Below are 22,167 nucleotides of genomic sequence, written 5' to 3'. Positions count from 1 at the left end.
CTTCAGTCATTTGATCTTGATCTTCTGTCCATGTCTGCCAATTTAAATGTAGCAAACAAATGTGAACACCTCAAAGATAAACGTGAATCTAAGATGCACCTATGGTCCGCCCCTTAAGTTACCTACTGTTTTATGGGATTTAGTGAACCAATCAGCATGCTGGTTGACACTCACATTACCTGTGTGGCTACAGCTCATCCCTCTGCTCACCACACAGTATCCTCCCCATTGCTACATATCACCTGGAGTGAGCTCTCGCCACAATCTTTCACCATGCATTTGCACTCGAGCTAGATTTTTCCATCGGTGTATTTGTGTGAGTTTGTGTGTGTGACCTGACTTTTCACCACTCCACTTCTTTCCATAGGAATGAGGGAACATCCTCCCATTGGTATCTGTGACCTGGCAGACCACATCGAGCGACTCAAGGCAAATGACAGCCTGCGCTTCTCTCAAGAGTACGAGGTACGTGGCAGAACTCTCTTCTGCAGACAGATTCCAGGTTTTACGATGGAACTTCAAGAAAGAGCTTACACTAGTTAAGTGCCTACAGTATGTTTGAGAACTGATTAGTTGGGTCGGGATTGTCAGCTTATCAGATATCACTTAATGAACCCAGATTTTGGTGATTGGAGTTCTTCTGTGGATTGGATTGGAGTTCTTAGCATTTATTTGTATTTTAATTTTTACCAATTTGTATTCTTTTATCATCAGGACCTCCAGTGTTTCCTCTGGGGGAGCCCTCTACACCAGGAGCGGTGGCGCTCTGCTCCTGGTGCAGACGGCTCCTTTGAGGCCGCTTTCTTGCTTCCTTGGCTGGTCCATCTGTACCCAGCCTCTCATACTCAGCCAAATATCCACTATTTTAGTGAATGTATGCGTGCATGTTTGTGTATGAGTGAAACAGTGCGTGTGTGTGTGGGGGGGGGGTCAACAGTGGGGTGGTTGTGGGTTTGAGGGAATGCTTTTAATTGTCGAAGTTATGCAAAGGTTGGGGTGGGTGGTGGGGCTTGAGGGAATGTTTGTATTTTTTGTCTATGTACAGCACTTTGAGTTACATATATGTATGAAAAGCGCTTTATGAATAAAGTTTGATTGATTGATTGATTCTGTGGATTTGGTGCCAGTCAGCATGTTGAAAAACATGGACATGTTCTCAAAAAAAGATGCTCTCTCTCCCAACTTTATGGAAATGAAATGCCAAATTACATGAGTATCTTTAAGAGCAAAATTATACTGTTTGAATTTCTTTAATACAGTGTCATAGACAACTGGACTTATTTATAATTCTTTAATAACTTTTAGTTTTCATCCAAGAGGCTTCTTCAGGTCTAAGTAACTGGTGAGGAGCTGAAGTCTTCAAAGCTTGCGAATGTGAATTATTTCCACCCAGCTTGATAATAACTGACAGAAGCAGCACTTAACACAAGTGGAATCAAGTACATTATAATTGAAGCTTTTGTAAATACAGCACTGACTTTTTTCTATTTTTTTCTTCTGTTTATCTTTATATGACAACATTACTTTAGCATCAGAAAATTAATACATTTTACTTTCTTGTCAGACTGAAGAACCGACATTATGGGACTGTTCGTTGTCCACTTAAAGCCTGACTTATTGGAGAGTTTCATGTTGCGCAGGGCAGCTCAGAACAATTCGAGACAAGTTTCATTAAGGGTGACAGACTTCTGTGGAACACACTTCCTACCTACCCACCCCCAGATAATGCAGAGATTGATCCAACTTAAGTTGCCTGGGGGGTTTGCAATATCAGACAAGGTCATACTGAGAAGCTCCAATAGAGTTTGGGGAAAGTGATCATTAAAATGCAGGGTTTTTTTAATACATCCTTTGCACTTTCTCTATACTGGGGATTATTATGATTATTATTATTATCTTTTTATTATGATGATTATTATCATTATATCAGGATGTCAGTTTGGCGCAAATGAAGTTTCAAAAAAGTCAAAAGGCATTTTACCTGCTTTTTAGTGTTTTATTTATCTGAGAAAATCATCAATATACACATCACACATCATTTTTTTGTGTATGCAGCTGGCTGACGGTTACCACGTTAAAGTTCAGTGTTCGTATAGAAAAGGAGAAGCTGTTCAGCATGCATAAATTATCTGCCCTCTTTCCACAAATAATATCCCACTGCTTTTACCTACTGTAAATGCCAGTGATGGATTATAGCTTCTTGATGTCCTACAAAGGAAGGTAATTTGCATTTAAAGTGGTGAATTTCCAAGAAGATAAACCAGGACAGATGGATGCCCTGTTTATGCACAGCAGAAGGAAGGGGGTATGATTTAATTTTATTTTTTTTTAAATCACTTTTTTTTTTCAACAAACGTGATGAGTTGGATTGAAGTTTAACAGCTTTCAGTGTTTGACAAACATGAGATGAGGATATTATGGTGAGCACTGACCTCGTTCCAGTTATGAATGTACTGTGTGACCAGTTAGAAATATCTTAAATTACACATATTCAGAGTGTTTAGGAACAGCTAATACTCCTGTCCAATAATGGGCATTCTATAATATATATACACACCCACACACACACACACACACACACATATAGACTGTATATATATATATATATATCAGACAGGAAATAAGGGAGAGCGAAGGGGATGTGACATACATTAAAGGACCTCAGGCAGGGATTTGAACTGTGTCACCTGCACTTGGGACATGCGCTCTAACCACTCAACCACCTGAACAAGTGCATTATTAATGAAAATTAGCATTTAATGCTTGACAATACAAACTTTTACATTTTCAGATTTAGTGTCTTTAATGTTTTTTTTGGTTTTTTTACATTAAGATAAAAAATTTTATCCATTTGGGAATTTTTCTTGTTTCATAATAGCGGTAAATCACACAAAAATCATATTCCACTACATACCTAGCTTTTCTATTCACAGTTCTGTTTATTTTTGAGACAGGAATTTCATATCATATTGTCCATGAGCAAAACATACAACAGATCTTGAATAAATAAGCCAGTTTATGTTCTTGTTTATGCTACAGGTACATGGGAAAACAACAATATACAAAAAAAAAAATACAGAGCTAACTTTAAAATGTCTACCAGCATACCCTCAACAATCAGTGAGAGATGAGGGTAAGCATTCAGTGCTCTTACTCAAAATTGTATACCACCATTTGCATTTCTTAATGCAGTGTTTCTCCTTCACGTACAGTAGAATGGATGAGATCTTTGAATGAGTCTCATGGAATGCTGTGCCGTTCTTTAACAAGTACTGTGGGAGTTAATGCATATTACAGTAAAATACTGACATAAACAGATGTTCAGTAGGGTCTAGGTGTGCTGAATAGAGAGGCCACTAAGGAACAAGATTTCAGTTTCCAGAAACTATTTGAACGACTGAGCATCACAAGGCTGAGCATTATTCTGAAAAGTGACATTAGGTTCATGGACAAAATGGGTGCAAAAATGAGACATTTCATGATCTCTTGGATGATCTGAGCCTTTGTGCAAAAGACACATTCTAAAAAAATTTTGATGAAAAATGCATGTACTCTGTCACTTTTTCCCACTGTGCAGAATTCATTTTGTTGACAGGACCACCATATAACATAGCGCGCCTCTCGTCTTCTTCAAAATTGTTTCACTTTCACACTTGAACGTGATAGTGCTCTGTGTCTGCTGGTTTTTTTTCATAGCCATGTCTAAAGAATGAATGAACATTAACAACCAACTCATATGGAAATGAGCTATTGGCAGTGTGTCGGCCTTCAATTATGGCCAATTGTTAGAGTGGATGTGTGAATGTTATGACTCAGATTTATGAAACAGAAACCCATTTTTTTAACGACTGTCTTTTTTGCAAATACAGCTGTAGTCATACAGATCTTTTTGCACTGGGCCCCTGGTCTGCCTAAATCAGTTTCTCCACTTCTGCACTGTCTTCCTGTGTCCTGCAGCACAGCAGTCTAATAAATTTGTTTAGCACTGTATATATTAGCCAATATTTGAAAATGCAGTTTTTGACTTTATTAAACAGATCTGTCCAAAACACTCCATCAAATTCAGTGAAAAATTGCCAGGTAAAGATTTATTAGTCCTATAGACAAACAGCACCAAAATATGACCGACTTGGTGGTGGTAATACATGTCTCTACTATTGCAATCCTATCAGTCAGTAAAATGTAATGTTAGACACAACCTATTCAAAGCCAATAAGGGCTTCAGTACATGAATTGAGAATAAATGAAATGTTATTCTGATGCACTGAACATAACAGCTGGTGCAGAGTCTAAGCCTGGCTCTATTTTCCACAAACCCACATGCTTCACGCCTGGCTGTTGCTCTGTGTTTACCTGCTTTGTTTTTCTGGGGTGGAACCGCGGCGTAAGTGTGATTACACCGACATGCTCAGTAACTAATTTACATGTCGGCCAATCACATTAGTGGTAATGTAAGTGGTTTGTCAGTGCAGTTTTGTGGAAACCTTACCTAACAGGCTGTTAAATAAGATGTGCATTCAACCTTTTTCTCCATTGTCAGTATTATCATTTGAAGCGTGGGGGGACTGCACAGCCACCCAGCCAGGCAGGAAGAAAAGCAGCAGGATGTTAAGAGTTCTTGCTGCCGCTTCATTCGCCTGTACAGTATGTGTCCGTGTGTGTGTTTATTTTCCAGATGATGTCAGATAAGTAGTCAGAGCATGAAAGGTCGATTATGAATAATAATCTTCAGCATGTCATTATTCAGCTAAACCTGCTCCATCTTCACAGTCAACAATCAATAGAGACAAGTCATCAGACAGCATATTAAAAAGCCTCATGCCCACACTCAGCCATCACCTGATAGACTTGAGTCTTCATCTCGTATGCTGCACTTATTGATCCCAGAAAAGTCACGCTAAGTAGAAAACACCATTTACAAATGCATTTGTCATTATCTGTCACAATGTCATGCTTCTTTGAATTGGATCCTGAAGATTGACATGCAAATTATATGTATGCTGTCTTGTCTTCATACAATACACAAACCTTTCTCTAACAATGTAGATGAGACCCTTAGGGAAACATCTGACACACTTGTCAGCAACACAACAACGAAAAAGACAGGAATGGAATTTTTCCACTTTCTGTGTATCCATAAAATATAGCATTTCACTGCTAAGTACCCATCCAAAGTACACCAACTTAAAGGCTAGCTCACCCCAAAATTGAAATTCAGTCTCTATGTACTCACCCTCAGGCTGATAGAAGGTCAAGTGAAGCTCTTAATCTCAAAAAAGTGAATGGTGACCAAATTTATAATACCATAAAATGCCTCCATATTTCACATCAAAAGCATTCAGAGTGTCCCGACGCCTCAACATGCCAAGTTGTTTTGAAAAATGTCACTGAAGTGATGTTTTTTTTTGCAGCTTTTGCTCAGTTTGTTCAGGCCTTTGGAATTGTGCTACTAAAAGTCAGGCTGAAACATCAGAATGATAGCTTCAGAAACATAAAAACAAAGGATCAAAATATCACAAGAGGAGTTACAGTAAGTTCTCAACATAGATTAGAAACATAGATTACAGCTTTATACTGCAGAAACATCCCAGGATTTTGCCCTCAAACTTACCCCAAAAGTTTCCATTTATTACCAAACCAGCTCTTTGTTGAGGCTGAGAGCTGATAGATGGGGGTCTTAGAAGGATTTTATGGCGTTTGATCCAGGGGTTTTCATATTATTGAACAGGAGGTTGGAGGAGGGATGCTGATTTAGTTTCTGTGTCTCATTTATTGAACTGGATTCTTCGCTCAGACTGACATCCTTAAACTACAGAAGTAAATAACTATTATAAACATTGAGCTGCTTTTTCTTTCCCACTTTCACTCTCTCTTGGTCTCCTCTTCCTCTTCCTCTGCTACGTGTCAGTCTATTGATCCAGGACAGCAGTTCACTTGGGAGCACTCCAACCTGGAGGTCAACAAGCCAAAGAATCGCTATGCAAATGTTATCGCCTATGACCATTCCAGGGTCGTCCTCACACCTGTCGATGGTGAGTTTGCAAATAAGAAAGGGGACTTTATATGCTGTAAGTTCTTACTTTTTTTTTTTACTTTAACCACCAAGAGGATTTAAAACAGGGTTATTTTACTTTTTATTTGTTTTCATCATATTTTAGGCAGAGGCCCTCCTTCTCCTATTTTAGTTTTTTTTCTTTCCTGTAGCTCACTGTAATGCATTCCTTTCTGCAGGAGTTCCTGGTAGTGACTACATCAATGCCAACTACATTGACGGCTACAGAAAGCAGAATGCTTACATCGCTACACAGGGGCCACTGCCAGAGACTTTGAGTGACTTCTGGAGGCTGGTGTGGGAACAGAGGACCTGCACTATCATCATGATGACCCGCCTAGAGGAAAAGTCACGGGTGAGGGAATGAATATACCATGCGGTTATGATGGCAATAACCTTGGCTTACAGTGTCTTTATTACGATAGAGTCACCAAAGGCTGAAAAGGGGGGAAATCTATAATGTTAAATGATGCAAAAAACAACAACAACAATAACACGTCTTGGTTGTCATAACAACAACAAAACAAAAGGAGATTTCTCAACACTGATGATATTGCTATCCCTGACTAGGAACACCGACTTTCAATTGTATTTGCTGAAATAATGTTTTTTCAGTGTTATTGTTTGTTTGGATTTTGAACAAATTAACATATTCATGGGAGTCAGGTGCTCTGAGGTTTAGAGATTTCAAACTGAGACAATAAGGTGCTCTTAAAAAAATGAAAATAGTGAATACAATTTTTTTTTCTTCTCATCAGCAGCATTATATTTAGCATTTTTGTATTTCTCAGGAAACAAGGTCCATACCAGTTGAAATTCATAGATAATGTGCCACTTCATTGTTTTTCAGCCACCTCAAAATATTAAATTCGGGTTTATACTTATATTTCCAAGACATTTACACACCTTTAAGTGACAATTATGAACATACATTCCCTGAAATATCAGTTTAAACATAAAAATGTAATGTTATAATGTACCACTGTACATTTATCCAAAATCAGTTACAAAAGCTATTTGCTTCTTCACAACATAAATGTATATCAAGGTAAACTAATACTAACCAAAATAATTTTCTCTCAGCATGTCCTAACTGAACTGCACATACTCCAATACTTAGGTATTTGTGAAAGAAATTTCTAGAACTTTTCCAAAATGAATTGTATCAAATGTACCAAAGTATTTACAAGTTGGTACACTGCACAGCTCCTTCTGCCATCAATGAATCATGTGGGAGGACGCTCAGTGCTGGGCGTTTTTTGCAAAAGTGTATTGAGTGATTGGGGTTTTTTTTAAAAATCATGTGGGAACCTTCCAATCTGAGTTTCACAACCTTCTATCAGTGTGTCTGGACCCTCCCTCCTACTCCTGTGTGTGAGTGGTGAACCAGAAAAGCACAAGAAATGCTATAAATGTACATGCAATATTGTCATGTACAGTTACTCCCACGACTGCTCACGATATTCAATGAAAAAAGTAGCACCAAAAATATTACAGGATCCCCTCCATGAACCTAGGTTCTGTATGTAGTGTATATATGAGGATGTAGTTGCAGGAGTACAGATGAGTCTGGCCCTGTTACAGCTGCACGCTGATGCTGGACATGAGCTATTAGGCATTTACAGCCAGTCACATGGCGTAAGAGAGCCAGCCAGCAGAGCAGCTCCAGCATTCCTGTGAGTGATGATGGCGTCCCTCCTTTACACTCTTAATAACTCCACAACCAAAGGGCAGGGCTGAGTACAACAGCTGCGTGCCATTATTATTTCTGACAGATACCATCAGTTCTCTGCCTGAGCCAATAATACCTGTCTCTGCTTCAAAAAAATATGTGGTGCTCTTTAACCTTTGGGTGAGGTCGTGGCTGCTGCTGGTACCCAAACACAAGTTTATACGAGGGTTTCACTAACTGCAGTTCATGTCCATTCAAATCAGTGCATCTGAAGTTAGGGTTGTATTAATTGGGGAAGAATAACAATGCTATTAGTTTCACATGAAGTTGAATATCTAAACTTCAGACTTTCACTGTGGCAGTGAACAGTGTAATGTTATGACCCTGGCTCATTTGTAAGTTTGAGTGTCACCATCAGTGCCCTCTGACTAACAAAACCATACTTAGGATAAAGCTAAATTTAGGTTAGCTAGGTTTAGGTTTTTAGACCAGGTATTGATGCAACACTCTACCTAAAAACAGTTTTTTTTTTTCCTTTCAAGTTCTAACAGGTGCTCTTAAAAAACAGAAAATTATCAATAAAAAAATGCACATTGTCCCTCCTCAGCATTATTATATCAACAATATTAGTATTTTTCTATGTGACACCCTCTATGTAGATCAGATATAGGGAAAAATCATCAATCCAGTTGAAATATTGTCTTCATTAAGTATAATTTTTGGAACTACAGAAGGATTAATGTACCATAGATACCTACTTCAACTTAAATGTAAATCTGGCTGGTTTCTGCCAATCTGTCCTGCACTGAATTGGGACAAATGATTTATTACTACATAGTTATCTCATTGTTTAATCTGTAATATCAGGAAACAAAGCAGCCAGTCAGTGGATTTCCCATTAATTTACATTTCAAAGAGATTACTTTTTTGAAAGTAATTTTTTCCTCCCTGATAAAATCAACAAAATTTTCCTTTGAATATCCTTTCAGGAGAATACGTGTAGACAGCGTCGATCTTAGAGACATTAAATTGCTTATGTACCTACTTCAGCCTTCTAGGAGCCAGTTGGTCATGGTTCCCCTTCCTGTCTTGTCATCTGTTCATCTTTGTTCACTCGTTGCCATGTTTAATTATGTAAAAGGGTGACATAAACTACACAATCCCTGCTCTTACCACTTTGCCCCATGACTCATTGTAGTATGAAACACAGAAGCTCAGTTCAGTTCAGTTTAATGGTCCAATCTTAAATATTTGTGTGTTAAAAAAGAAGGTTCCGGGTTTGAGCTCAGGCACGGGATCTTTCTGTGTGAGTCTCCATGTTCTCCCTGTGCCTGCGTGGGTTCTCTCTGGTACTCCAGCTTCCTCCCACAGTTCAAAGACATAAAGAGGGGACAAGGCTGATTGATACTCTAAATTGACCGTAGGCGTGGCTGTGAGTGTGACTGGTTGTCTGTCAATATGTGTTGGTCCTGAGATGGACTGGAGAGGGATAAGATCTAGACTACACAAGGACTTGAGAGCTTGCCATGAAATCTACATATAGGTTGCTGTTATTCTCTTAAATGACCAGTGGTGTTGTTTTCCTCTTGTGTGATGTCTCTGACCTCAAGTTCACATTGTGTCCTAGTGACATGAGCTGAATGAGTCTCAACCAGGTGGCCAAAAGGACTGTGTGCTCAGTCACTGGCCTCACAAAGAACCCCCAACCTAGTCCATGAAGCATAATTCTCTCCATCTGTTACCACAGGCTCCTGCAGCCTGGCATTCTGAAGCCACCAGTCCCCTTAAGTCAGCACTGATGTCCGAATGTATGTTCCATGTCCTCCAGGATCATCCTCCTAGTTTATCCTTCCTTCACCAAGGGAGAAAAAGAGCAGAATTATGTCTCTGGCTCTGATCCATAGGGTCTGTACAATATGAAATTAACCTGCTATTATTTGAAAAGCTTCATGCTAAATAATGACAATGGAAAACTGCAGAAACTGCTACAGTCTTATGAAGCTCACACTTGTTGCCAGGCTAAAGTTAGTCATAGATTGCTTAGCCATAAAACAGCCACACTATGTAGAATATTTCTTGGTATGGCTTTGTCTTTGTTGTCATTAGTTGTTCTGTGTAGATAGAAAAGCAGCAATGTTGTTTGTGAAAGCAAATTTTTGTGTGTTTGCATGCAGGTGAAGTGTGACCAGTACTGGCCCAGTCGGGGTACGGAGACATATGGGATGATTCAGGTTACCATGTTGGACACTGTGGAGCTGGCCACCTACAGTGTACGCACCTTTGCTCTCTATAAGGTGAGAACCATTCATTATTATGAGAGATGAAATATGACGAAAGAAAGACAATCATGGGTAGCAGAAATCTGCATTTACAGTTCTCATCTCATTTTGTCACTAGATTCTGACCTTGATCATTTAGTTTCAACAACGTTTATAGATTTTTATTAATGGGCTTTTGAGTTGTTGAATGTGAATTTCATGGCTAAAGTCTGATTAAGGTTCAGTGTTAGGGTCAGTATGTAGCTGTCCACAGCACTGCACACATTTGCTCAATTTTGAACAGAAAATTAAGACAATAACTCTGTTGTTTTAATGACCACATAATAAAGACACATGTATATTAATGTATGTGCAGAATGGCTCAAGTGAGAAGAGAGAGGTTCGACAGTTCCAGTTTATGGCCTGGCCTGACCATGGAGTGCCTGAATATCCCACCCCAACACTGGCCTTTCTACGCAGGATCAAGGCCTGTAACCCTCCAGATGCCGGGCCCATGGTGGTCCATTGCAGGTAAAGAGACGGACAATCCAACAGTCATGGCAACTTTATCTAGTGGTTATGCTGGTGCATGATAGGGAATCACTGACACAGATTCCAGATGGAAATCATATGGAGGGCTGACCATATCAGGAGAGGAGAAACACCAAAGCAGAGCAGATAAAAGATGGCCTCCACATCAAAGCTGTGCACAGCGCATGTCCGGTCCTGCTGGACAGTTAGTTGTTTTCTGCAGGGTAATTTTATATCATCTTATCTTCGAAATTGGCTAAAAGATTGGTTGTTGGACAGAGACTGTTCTTGACTTGCAATGACCAGTTTTCACACTTTACCTATCAAGCAGAGTTGCCTTATTTTGCCACTTGTTGGCAACAGTTGTTTTTAAGGAAACACAGATGCTTTTATGATTTGTATTTACTGATATGTGTTATTCTTTCAAACACAATATTAAATTGTCATACGTTGGTGTGAAGCACTGACCTTACTTCAGGCATTGATTGAAAACCCACTCAAAATTCCCACTGACTTTGAGATGAGGGAAGCAGATTTTAACAATGCTCACTTTTTTCCTGGACTTGTTTTCATTTTAGGATTCATTCCTGCACCACTATCGAATGACATACCAAAGAAAATTCATCAAAACTCACTGATTCAGAGTCAGTTGTTGTAGTGGTAGTAGTGGTAGCATTAAATGTCTGGAGAAATGCATATTTAAATGGCGAATGGACTGGTTGGTGGAGGCATACAGCTGCGAGGTTTTAAATCAAGTTTGGTATGCTTTTGTTGAGCTGGTGTCAGCTCCTCGCAGATGTCTGATGCAGCCATCTGCCCAAGACACACAGCATAGGGACTCTGCCTGAGATATTGGCCAGTCAGAAGAAAGTGGGTTTTTAGGGAGACAGCTTGTTACAGACAGACGATGAACTGAGGGGGTGTTTAAAGGGATAGTAAAAGATAAATGAGAGTTGTTATTTAAAAAAAATTGAATTATGCAAATCTGCTCTGGTTGAGTTGCAGAATAAAATTAATTCTTTCCAGTAAAGTCATTAAAGAAAAAAGCATGTTGGAGAAGGGCTATATTTTGCCAAATGAAATAAAGAACTACTAAAAAAATCCTTGAGCAGATTCATCTTTAATAACCAAGCTTGGCAATGAAGCTTTATATCACGCATATCAAAGGAAAGAGAGTGGCAAATATCTGAAAATGGAGTCCAGCTCTCTCCTGGCGGAATGCACCCTCCCTGCTGTTCAACAGAGCTTCACATCCCTTCTCCTGTGGGGTGCTGAGCATTAGCTCTTACCTCGCTGTGCAATATCTGTGAGGTGTGTCTGTAGTTTCCAGTGATTCAATATTTTCATCCACGTGCATTTCCTTTAAATCATGCTAAAATTTGATATACCTATACCTTCTTAATTGTCTGTAACCTTAAGTGATAGCCTGTTTTCCTCCTCCAGTGCTGGTGTGGGTCGGACAGGCTGCTTCATCGTGATTGAAGCCATGCTTGAGAGAATGAAACATGAGAAGTCTGTGGACATTTATGGCCATGTAACGTGTATGCGAGCCCAGAGGAACTACATGGTGCAGACAGAGGATCAGTACATCTTCATCCACGAGGCGCTGCTGGAAGCTGCTACATGTGGCAACACAGAAGTCCCTGCCCGCAATTTATATGCCCACATCCAGAAGCTCTCCCAGATTCCTCTGGGAGAGACTGTCACTGCCATGGAACTGGAGTTTAAGGTACATAACTTTCTTTTTTATCATTCTCCATTGTAATCAGCTACAGGGCAAAGTTATGGTGCAGAAGTAAAAAAAAAAAATCATTTGTGACTGCTGGGTAACAAAGGTTTTTGTTACACAGGACAACAGAATTTGTACCCAAATGCAGAACACAGAAACTGAGGGAGGTATTCAGAAACAGAAATGTATTATAATACTTGGACAAATTGATGAGTGGGCAAGCAGGTGCTGAACCATGAACCGGAGGATTAAGCAGAGCAAGGCAGGGTTGTGAGCAGACGAGGCAGAGTGAGTGTAGAGTTACAGGATGTGTAAAGATGGATCCAGAGAGTGTTGCAGGTTTGGCTGGACTGAGACAGAGGCAGGAGATGAGAGATAGCAGTGTAACTAAATACAAGGCATGAATCAGAGAGGCATAAACTCGACTGACTGGGTATCAGAGTCTAAGATCTGGCAGCGTGGTGGAGGTGATTCATAACAGACAGAAGCCCTGCACAACTGATCTCACGCTGGCGAGAGAGAGAGAGAGAGAGAGAGAGAGAGAGAGAGAGAGTGTCACATTTCTACAACCAATAATTAGGGCCTGAGCCTGAAGGTACTTCAGGCGAAGACCCTATTATGTTTGCTCAGCAGAGCAACACATTAGCAGCACTAAAAACAGTAAAAAAACACACGAAACAGTGTCCCAGCCCCCCCCCCCCCCCAACACCCATGAGGCAGCTCAGCCAGATGGCCCAGAGCTGGTTTTCACATACACACCCATTCAAAACCTGGTACTAGTTTCTCCTATTATTTTTTCACCTTTCACACAGATTTGAGATGTAAATTTTGAAATATGATCCTGAATTTTTTTTCACTTACTTTGAGGTGAGGGTGTGGCTGAACCACCTTGTAACATCACATTTCCTCCTAAAAGTCCTCTTGCTTTTTTCCACATCATCGCTTCCTCCGCTCTGAGCTGGTAGTAGTCTGAAGAGATGATAGCATGGACCAAACACACAACTATAAATCAAGTTTAATGTGGTAACTGCAGCTGCTCCAGCTGATAACAATTATTATCAACTCCAACGACTGACGCCACACTAATGTTATGCTTTGTGTACAGACACAGTGTATTTTGTGCCTTACATTCTACAAACGATTTTAATTTTAAGAGACTGCTATGGGTTCCGTTAGATTTTTTGGTGAAAATGGTGACAACAATGCAGCAATTCTTAAATAGTTATGGATGAACATTGAGACATTAAAGGCCACGCAACAGCCTAGAGAAACTCTTAACGTGATTTTATACTTTTTAAAGCAGCCCTAGGATAGATACATTTGAGGATGACGTTTACTGACAATATGTGATCCACTGTATGCAACTGAGCTCAGGGTTGTGGGAGAATTACCTTCATGGGGGGGGGCTACCCATCAGGATATATCAGCTTCCGCTGCAAACTGTAGTTATTGACCACAGTGTCTGACCAGACAGTGGGCTTATACTGAATCATTAACTCTACATTTGAGAGAACTAATGTATTGCTCAGTATTTCTTTAATGGCATTCTGTTCCCTCAGAAAAAAATAGAATAGGCAAAACTAATATATTGCTTTTTATTTTTGGATGGAGCTCTTTTGTGGTTTCCCTTAGAGGATCCAGTTAAGCCATTGGTTGCAATGTGAACAAAGAAAATTTCTGCGTCTTTGATCTAGGGTCAGTTTTATTATTTTATTATTTGTCATTTTAGAGAAGTTGGTTATCATAAAATGTTACTCTCCAAAAAAAAAATGTCTGATGTGATATCAGTGGATAAATTAATTCCCATCCTTGGGTTCAGTATTGTCAAAGGGTTACAAGACAGATCTGAGGGTCTAAGAAATGTCAAAGTAAACAAAATGGGCAGTTCCCCCTCTAATGATCTCTAAAATATTTTAATTCGATTATTAGAGAAAAAAATCACAAAGCCAAAAAAAAAAGCGTCAACTTTTATTTATTTTAATGAACACTGTCCCACAATGTATTTTACATACAGAAAAATTAGGAATTATTTTTGGGGCAGGCTGCACGGCGGTGCAGTGGTTCGCACTGTCGCCTCACAGCAAGAAGGTTAAGGGTTTGAGCCCCAGCTCCAGCATGGTGGCGTTCTGTGTGGAGTCTGCATGTTCTCCCTGTTCCTGCGTGGGTTCTCTCTGGTACTCCAGCTTCCTCCCACAGTCCAAAGACATCAAGAGGGGACGAGGCTGATTGATACTCTGAATTGACCGTAGGTGTGACTGTGAGTGTGAATGGTTGTCTGTCTCTATGTGTTGGTCCTGGGATGGACTGGTGACCTGTCCAGGATGAACCCCGCCTCACACCTGAAAGCTGCTGAGATAGGCTCCAGCCCCCCCCCCCCCCAACCCTTAAGAGGATAAGCGCAAGAAAATGGATGGATGGATGTCTTTTTCAAATCAGTTTTTAAAAAAAACATGGATGCTCCTACAACAAAATTTGCAAGTAAACTTAATGATCACTGTTGTTGAATTGTCTGTTTTTTATTCAGTTTTAAAGTATCAGTGGTCTTCTCAGGTCCAAAATGCCCCACTGAAATGGGATGGGAAAATAGTGCAAGGTTGATGCAGAGATAAGACATCAGTGCCAAAATTTGGCACTTTATGGCTCGTTCTGAATGTCTTTTCCACTGTGTAATCTAAGATCACCAGAATTAGAGAGGAATACAGAAATTTCAATATGACTTGATTTTACTACTGACACAGTACCAATATCTCAATAACATCAATGTAAACTCATCATAGCCAAACAATGAAAACAAATCTATGTTGTAAATTGCAGGAATTTAATGATTTATCTTTTCAGAGCCTCCATTTTATGTCTTATACAACAGGAGCCGGGGGAGGAATTTCCCCTTGACCCCTTGTAACTCACACATTCCTTCTCAAAGGAAGAGCATTAGTTGTGAGAGCTTAATTTCTGAGCTCCAGATGACAGATGGAAGAAAGTGGAGAGGGCAGGAAATGCAGAGGGAAAGAGTGATGAAGTGAAGGAGAAGAGAGTCGACACAAACTGGAGGTCTGACAGTCTCAAGATAAGGTACTACTGGGTTCTGTGGTTTAATGGAGGATGAGCTGCTGCAGCACCACCGTCCTCAGCTGCTCTCACTGCTCTGAGGGATCCTGCAATGATGTAACTAGTCCCCACTTGTGGGTGGGGGTATGGGTGGAGTGCACACCACACCCAAATTATGCTGCTTGTTCAAGTAAGCACAACGGCTGTAAATTTGCACAGAGAATGATAAGGTCTGGCTCCTCAGCTCACTGCAGAATTCTTTAGCACGTCTCAAATTGACTCTTGCCCTTGCAAGGCAGAAGAATCACATTACGACATGTCAGCAATGGAGGCAGCAACCTCTCTGCTAAAAAACAAGACTCCGCTCTCAATTTTGGATCTTAGTTTTAAAATTGTAACCTCCTCAGTTTGAGACACATTGGCACAGGCTTGTGCACGTGGCTTTGATTTGCCTTTTCAGTGTCTTTAGTTTGAGTGTTAACATGGTTTAGTGTCAGGCTTTTATTTGAAGTCAGAGAACAAAGAGGATCGACTCAAAGTGTAGCATTTTGATGCATCTATATGTGTTAGATCTCCATGCCCTCTAACAATATTGCTCACACACCCCACTCTACTGGTGATATTAACACTTAAAAGAACTAGGGACAAACAGTGGAGACAGCAGGTGTAGTTTTAAAGTCATTTTGCAGGCACCTTTGGACCAAGCAGCATCAGAAACAGAGGTGTCCTCCATCTTGTCTTTTCAGAAACTGGCCAACTCTAAAGCACATACCTCAAGATTCATCAGTGCCAACATCCCGTGTAACAAATTCAAGAACCGCCTGGTGAACATCATGCCTTTTGAGTCCACCCGTGTGTGTCTCCAGCCAATCAGAGGGGTGGAGGGCTCAGACTACATCAACGCCAGCTTTATCGATGGATACAGGCAAGTCTATGTCATCATAGCATGGCAGGAATAGAGAGAGAAATAACGTGGATAGTCTGGCAGGGATGGTGATTCTACTGCTTGGTCTCTCTAATGAGCATGGAAGAAGACCTTTTCTCTGACACCAGTAAATTACAGGCTCAAATGAACTGTCTTTGTCTCCCATCCTTTGGTTGTGACAGTTATCAAAACAAATACTGTCCGTTATATTGAGAGATCTGCTCATTCTCTCCTGTTTCTCCTTCTTGTAAACAGAAAGTCTGTTTGAGAAAGGTGACAAGTCAGAGAAATGGGCTGATCATGCCAATACTGTTACAAAACTACTCTTGCCATAGTAAAAACAAGTGTCATTGCAGATTTAGTACAGCTGCATAAATGAAAACTGTTACAGACCAATGTAGTCTTGACAGATTATTAGCTTTACCATAAAAGAGGGACATATCTTTTGTCAAAAAGTTGAAGCAAATTAAATATATTTTTTCAATATACTAGCAGAGTTAACACTATGTCGAATGAATATAGACATTGACTCTCAGAGGGGGTGGGTGTATCCTGTTCTTAGCAGCCAGAAACTAATGACATCCCCTGGGTCCTCCGACCAAGGCGAGGACAGGCAAGGAGGCAGGGGTGTTCTATAATTCCTGTCTAATTCCTGTTGTAGTAATTATGAGTGGATTAAGATACAGTACGTACGGGGAGCTCCAGCTCCAAATTCAGTCTTTAGTGTGTGCAGAGTGAATTAGAATTAAGTTGAAGAGAGATATACACGATTATGATGATGACTGAAGGTATCAAATGACCCCTGGATATGTAAGCTGTAGTTATTCTTCTCTGTACCTGTCTGCAGCATACAACACTCTTATAATATCATTACCTGTACATTAGAAAAGATTACAACCAAAGCGCTGATTAAGCCACAGTTATCTTTTGACAGCACTCTGGTTTACTACTGCAGGGTTTGCATGATTACTGATCAAACTGGAAGGGAACACACCTGAATGATCTGGTATGTTCATTTCATAGGAATTCTGACAATATGTTGAAGGTGAACCAAAAAGTTTGTCTCAACTGGAAGGTGTATTATGAAGCAAAATAAATGAATTGACTTTATTTTGAATCAATCCTACACTTAACTGCTGCTGTAAATGCTCATTCGTTTTTTTGAGTTGTTATTTTTAAAGATTTATGTTTTCAACAGGAACCAAGAGAGCTTGTGGGAGTGCCACAGACCAGAAAGGGAAATCATAAAGTATTGAAAACTACACGAAAATAAAGCCTTGCCTTGGTCAGGTGGTTAAAGAAAAATTATATTTTTTCAGTAAACAATTTGTTCAGCCTTTCACATCCAATGTCAGATTAACTCAGCCCCACATTCAGGATGTGACAGACACACAGTAGCTACTGGTCCTGTCATCATTCAACAGAGGTTTGCCGGGAAAGCAGGTGCAGTGGCAGAGGTCCTAGGGCAGCTCTCATTCTGAATGAATACAGAAGCTTTCCCAAGTTAATATTTGGTTGTTGTATTATTATAGAAAAAAAATAGTTGCAGTGCCTGTTGCAGAGAGGTAAAGCTCAGAGCAGCACACAGAAGCAAAATCAACAGTGCCTCCAGCCATCACTGGCACACACAAATAATAGAGCACTGATGTGTACAGATAACAGCAATTCTCACTGTGTGTTCTGCACTGGCACACATTAGAAGACCTGCGTGCAGGCACGTGTCCAACGCTGCTTGCGTCAACACTGATCCCTGGTGGCTGTGTTCTGTTACTGCGACAGCGAGTGGCCCAGAGCTGAGCTGAGCAGCTGCATTTGGAGCTGTCGTTTTAACAGCACTTTCAACCACGTTCTGTTCTCAAGCTAAACATTTTGATATCAGTGAAAACATTAACAACAGCCGACTTTCCCTTACCTTAAGATTCAATACTTGAGAGGAATCTATTTATTGCTGCAATATAATTGCAGCAGACTCCCCTGCTGGACTGAACAATGTGTATTAAAAGTATGCAATTTGGGGAAATCTGAGGAGAATAAGGGAAAATAGCCCCTAAATATTATTCTGTGAGAATAATTTGCATTTTAGTATCTGCAATTAAGCAATAGCATTCACAATGACGCAAAGGAAAAAGTATTGGAAGCTGATAATGAAGTTTTGCATGCAGTTGAGATATATTTCTACTATTACTATTACATTTTTTAGGAGGTAAAATTATCTTGTGCAACTTGAACATCCCTATCATCTTTTTTATCACATTTGGGTACGTGTGAACCTCAATTAAGTTATTTGGTATCAATCAGACTGGTAAGACTAAGAGTTTAAGGAGAACAGCTACAGGGCCTGCCTGCCAGCAGATTTCTGCTTTGGGCTTTGAAAAAGCCAGCCAGACATGTCTACTAATGTAATAGTAGCAAACTGTATTAAATAAATTATGCAACAGTTCTTTGACACAACTTTTTATGACATTATTTACCACTACATCATCATTCATCCACCAGCTATTTTTATTATAGCAGAATGAAATTCTGGACCAGACCTATTAGAGCTGAAGAGGAAGAAACTTGAAATAGAAACTAAATTGCAGTGCTGTTGCCAGAACCCTGAGGAGTAAACACAGCCATGTATCTGTTCCAATTTGCAGGCAGCAGAAAGCATACATGGCCACCCAAGGCCCATTAGCTGAGACCACAGAGGACTTCTGGAGAATGCTGTGGGAACACAACTCTACTATTGTAGTCATGCTCACCAAACTTCGAGAGATGGGGCGGGTAATGCATCATACCTTGTCATGTCATTTTATATAATATGCCAAACATATTACAGTACATTACTACCACATCGGCGTAGAGAAGCACATTTTTTTGTAATGTGTCACTTTAGCAAATAGATGTTGCCAAGTTTCCCTGGCGGAAAAGGCACAAAAACTATTTGGCGTGTGGCATTCAACATTTGAACCATCACATGTTTGGTTTACTTTCTTTCCACTTATATGAATTATTTAATTTTGGTGGCATATGATATGTTACCACCCCAGCTATGTCTGATATCTTAAATGGAAATTATACTTCAATGTGCACTCATGAATCATATTTGTCAAGTGGGTTCTAGTACTTGAAATGTCATATTGTGATGATGTCAGTAGTCCCACTACACATTCTTGACTGTGCCTTTAGTGAGAACACTCATTGGTGCTTTTTATACACCATTTAATTATTGTATGTCCCCTACTCTGCTCTCACAGATCATGGCCTACTGTAGTTAGGAAATCTGAAAAGGATGATATTACACCATTTGTCTATGTCCAAATTCTTTGTTGTCCTTTTAAGACAAAATCTTCCCCCAAAAACTTTAACTAGGTATCCCTTGCACACATTCTGTCAATCACTACGGTACTCAAACCAAAGGCATCTCTGCTTCCCTTACACTGACGTGGAAATGGTAACTGTTAATAGTAATACTTCACCCAAAAACTGTAATTTGCCTTTCAAGTACTCACAAATAGGTGTCTTGATCTTACAAGTACTTTTTCCCCCTTTATTACTTCTTTGTGACTCCAGAATGCAGAAAAGAGGCAGCCATTTACAGCATATTTAGCTTGAAGCTAATGGTGACTGATGGCTAACAACAGCAAAAATGTTCAAAAATATTTGTTTCCAATGTCTCTTGGAACAAACACTTTGATTTAAGCTAAAAACAAACTCAAAATATTACACTTCTAGATTGGCCCTCGCTCATGGCAGCACCAACCAGCTCTTGTATATTGCTGAACCAATTCACTTTGACTTGTTTACAGTGAATCACAAGTATAGTTTGTTTCTTAGTTCAAACCAATACATTTGTTTATTACTGAATATATGACTAGATAAAGAAAATAAAGATTAACTCCAGATGATGACCTTTAGAGTTTGGAAACAGATATTTTTGGAGAGCTTTGTTGATGTTATTAGCCGATGTACATGAGGCATCATTAGCTTCAAACTAAATACATGGGAAGAGCTCAAGACAACTATTTGTGAGTACTTACACTTTTTAGGTGAAGTATTTCTGAAAGGTTGGTGTTTGAAATTGTGTATTCTTTCTTTTCTTTATTGTTTATCTTTAATTGTTTATACTTTTATTTTTTAATTGTTTTTTTTTAATAAAGTACAGTGTCTTTTAATTAATACTAGGCTATGTCTCAATATGCACCCTCTAACAATCACATGTAAATATAACTTATTTTTGTGAAACTGTATCAAGTGATCTCTGGAAATTAGCGATGGGCTCTACTTTGTGGCTGTAAAGTTATCCAAAATGGGCCCAGGGACGTGCTGGCCATTGGGAAAATTGGGACAATTCCAAAACTGCCGGTCCAGCCCAGGCCGGCTGGGCCGCAGAGAAAAAAAAGTGTTTTGTTTTTTTTAATGGGCCTATATAATTTCCAGTATACACAATTATCTTTTATCAAGGTAGCACTGTAGCAGCCTACATAATAATGTCACAAAACAAGCAATATGCACAGCATGAGAATGACCTAATTTTGCTGAAATCTGATTGGCTATTTGGCTCAATTGGTTTCATTTCTCTTTCATTCCAATCAATCTCAGTCAGCTTTTTTTGTGGCACGAATGTGATGGATAGCGAGGACAAAAAATGTCAAAAAGAAAGAAGACAGGTGAGAAAGAAATGGGTGACGCAGAAAAGATTACATTAACGTAAAAAAATGCTCCAGCAAGATGCTGCCAAATGTGCAAAATTAACAGACCTCTTCCAAAGTGTTGTGGTAGTGAGGACCCAACATGGCAGGTGGGCACGGTAGAAACTTAAAGCACATTAAAAATGGCTAAAAATTACCCCTAAGAGGCCATGCATGCATTTATTATGCAAATTATTTGGTAACAAAGTAAGGTTAAATACTATAGCAGTAGTTGGCAATATAGTGTGAATGTCACGTGGGCTAGGTCTTGTTGTGATTCAGCACAATGGTAAAATGCTTATACTTATTTTTAAGGAAGGTGTTATTAACATGACCCATTGACAGTGATTTGCACCTAAAATTACCCAAAATGCGCTCACCGCCACACCTAGAGGGCCCCCGCAGGTCTTCTTTCTGGGCTAAATGAGGGGCCCAGCACGTCCTTGAACGGGCCCTGTGTGAAAATGTGGTTTAAAGACCTTAACTAATTTCGATTAGATTGGGCTCACCAAAATAAATTGTAATGACCACAAACCAACCCACCATTCCCATAACCAACCTACAAAACACTGGAGCCAGGCAGTTTGCATGTCTGATTGTTGGATATTTTCTGGAAAAAATAATGAAGCTGCCTTGTTTTGTTCACTATGTTGAGTGTTTTTTGTTGGGGTTTTTTTTGTTTTTTTGAGGAAACATGGTGCTTATATAGAGGAGTGCAGAGAGGGCAGGATTAGAGCTTCGTCACCAGGGGCTCAACTAAACATGTTTGCCATTGGCATCCCTAAAAGGTTAATCCAGCTTTTACTCAACACCAGGGGGTTTCTTTTGTATTAAATAACTTCTAATTTGCCTCGTTTTTACTGTCTTAATAAGTTTCCTGTTTTTTTGGTCTCAAAATCCTGCTTCAGGCAAAACAGAAAAATTTTGAGGCTTTGTAAACTCTTCATTTACCCTGAACAAACACGCACTGTGTTGCATCTCCTCTCTCCATTCTGTAGGAAAAGTGCCATCAGTACTGGCCTGCTGAGCGCTCTGCACGATACCAATACTTTGTTGTGGACCCTATGGCTGAGTACAACATGCCTCAGTACATCCTGAGAGAGTTCAAAGTGACAGACGCCAGGGTAGGTTCCCCTCACTGAAGCTTTGCCTTTGTTGCGTGATGCAGCACCAGGAAGACGGTGCCAGCTCAGCTTGCATTAATTGGAAAGTACATAGACACCACTCAGGGATCTATTTTTGTAACAAAGTGCCTTTTTTGCTGGAAGAGGGGCATATC

General features: G+C 39.8%; 1 protein-coding gene across 6 annotated transcripts in view; it reads left to right on the top strand.

The window, feature by feature from the left end:
- ptprfa (protein tyrosine phosphatase receptor type Fa) overlaps positions 1 to 22,167 on the top strand; it is a 344,773-nt gene that overhangs the window by 310,292 nt on the left and 12,314 nt on the right. For all 6 annotated transcript variants that reach the window (XM_086224174.1, XM_086224172.1, XM_086224173.1 and 3 more), the window contains 9 exons: positions 368 to 465; positions 5,909 to 6,032; positions 6,232 to 6,407; positions 9,899 to 10,018; positions 10,359 to 10,513; positions 11,957 to 12,242; positions 16,037 to 16,219; positions 18,859 to 18,981; positions 21,887 to 22,012. In XM_086224174.1, coding sequence (XP_086080300.1) covers positions 368 to 465; positions 5,909 to 6,032; positions 6,232 to 6,407; positions 9,899 to 10,018; positions 10,359 to 10,513; positions 11,957 to 12,242; positions 16,037 to 16,219; positions 18,859 to 18,981; positions 21,887 to 22,012 — 1,391 coding nt within the window. The remainder of the gene's footprint in view (positions 1 to 367; positions 466 to 5,908; positions 6,033 to 6,231; positions 6,408 to 9,898; positions 10,019 to 10,358; positions 10,514 to 11,956; positions 12,243 to 16,036; positions 16,220 to 18,858; positions 18,982 to 21,886; positions 22,013 to 22,167) is intronic.

The sequence above is a fragment of the Aulostomus chinensis genome, chromosome 14 (assembly GCF_037954235.1).
Source record: "Aulostomus chinensis isolate RoL2024-O1b breed Wild chromosome 14, RoL_Achi_v1.0, whole genome shotgun sequence".
In the NCBI taxonomy this organism is placed as follows: Eukaryota; Metazoa; Chordata; class Actinopteri; order Syngnathiformes; family Aulostomidae; genus Aulostomus; species Aulostomus chinensis.
This window is presented reverse-complemented; position numbering and strand designations above follow the sequence as displayed.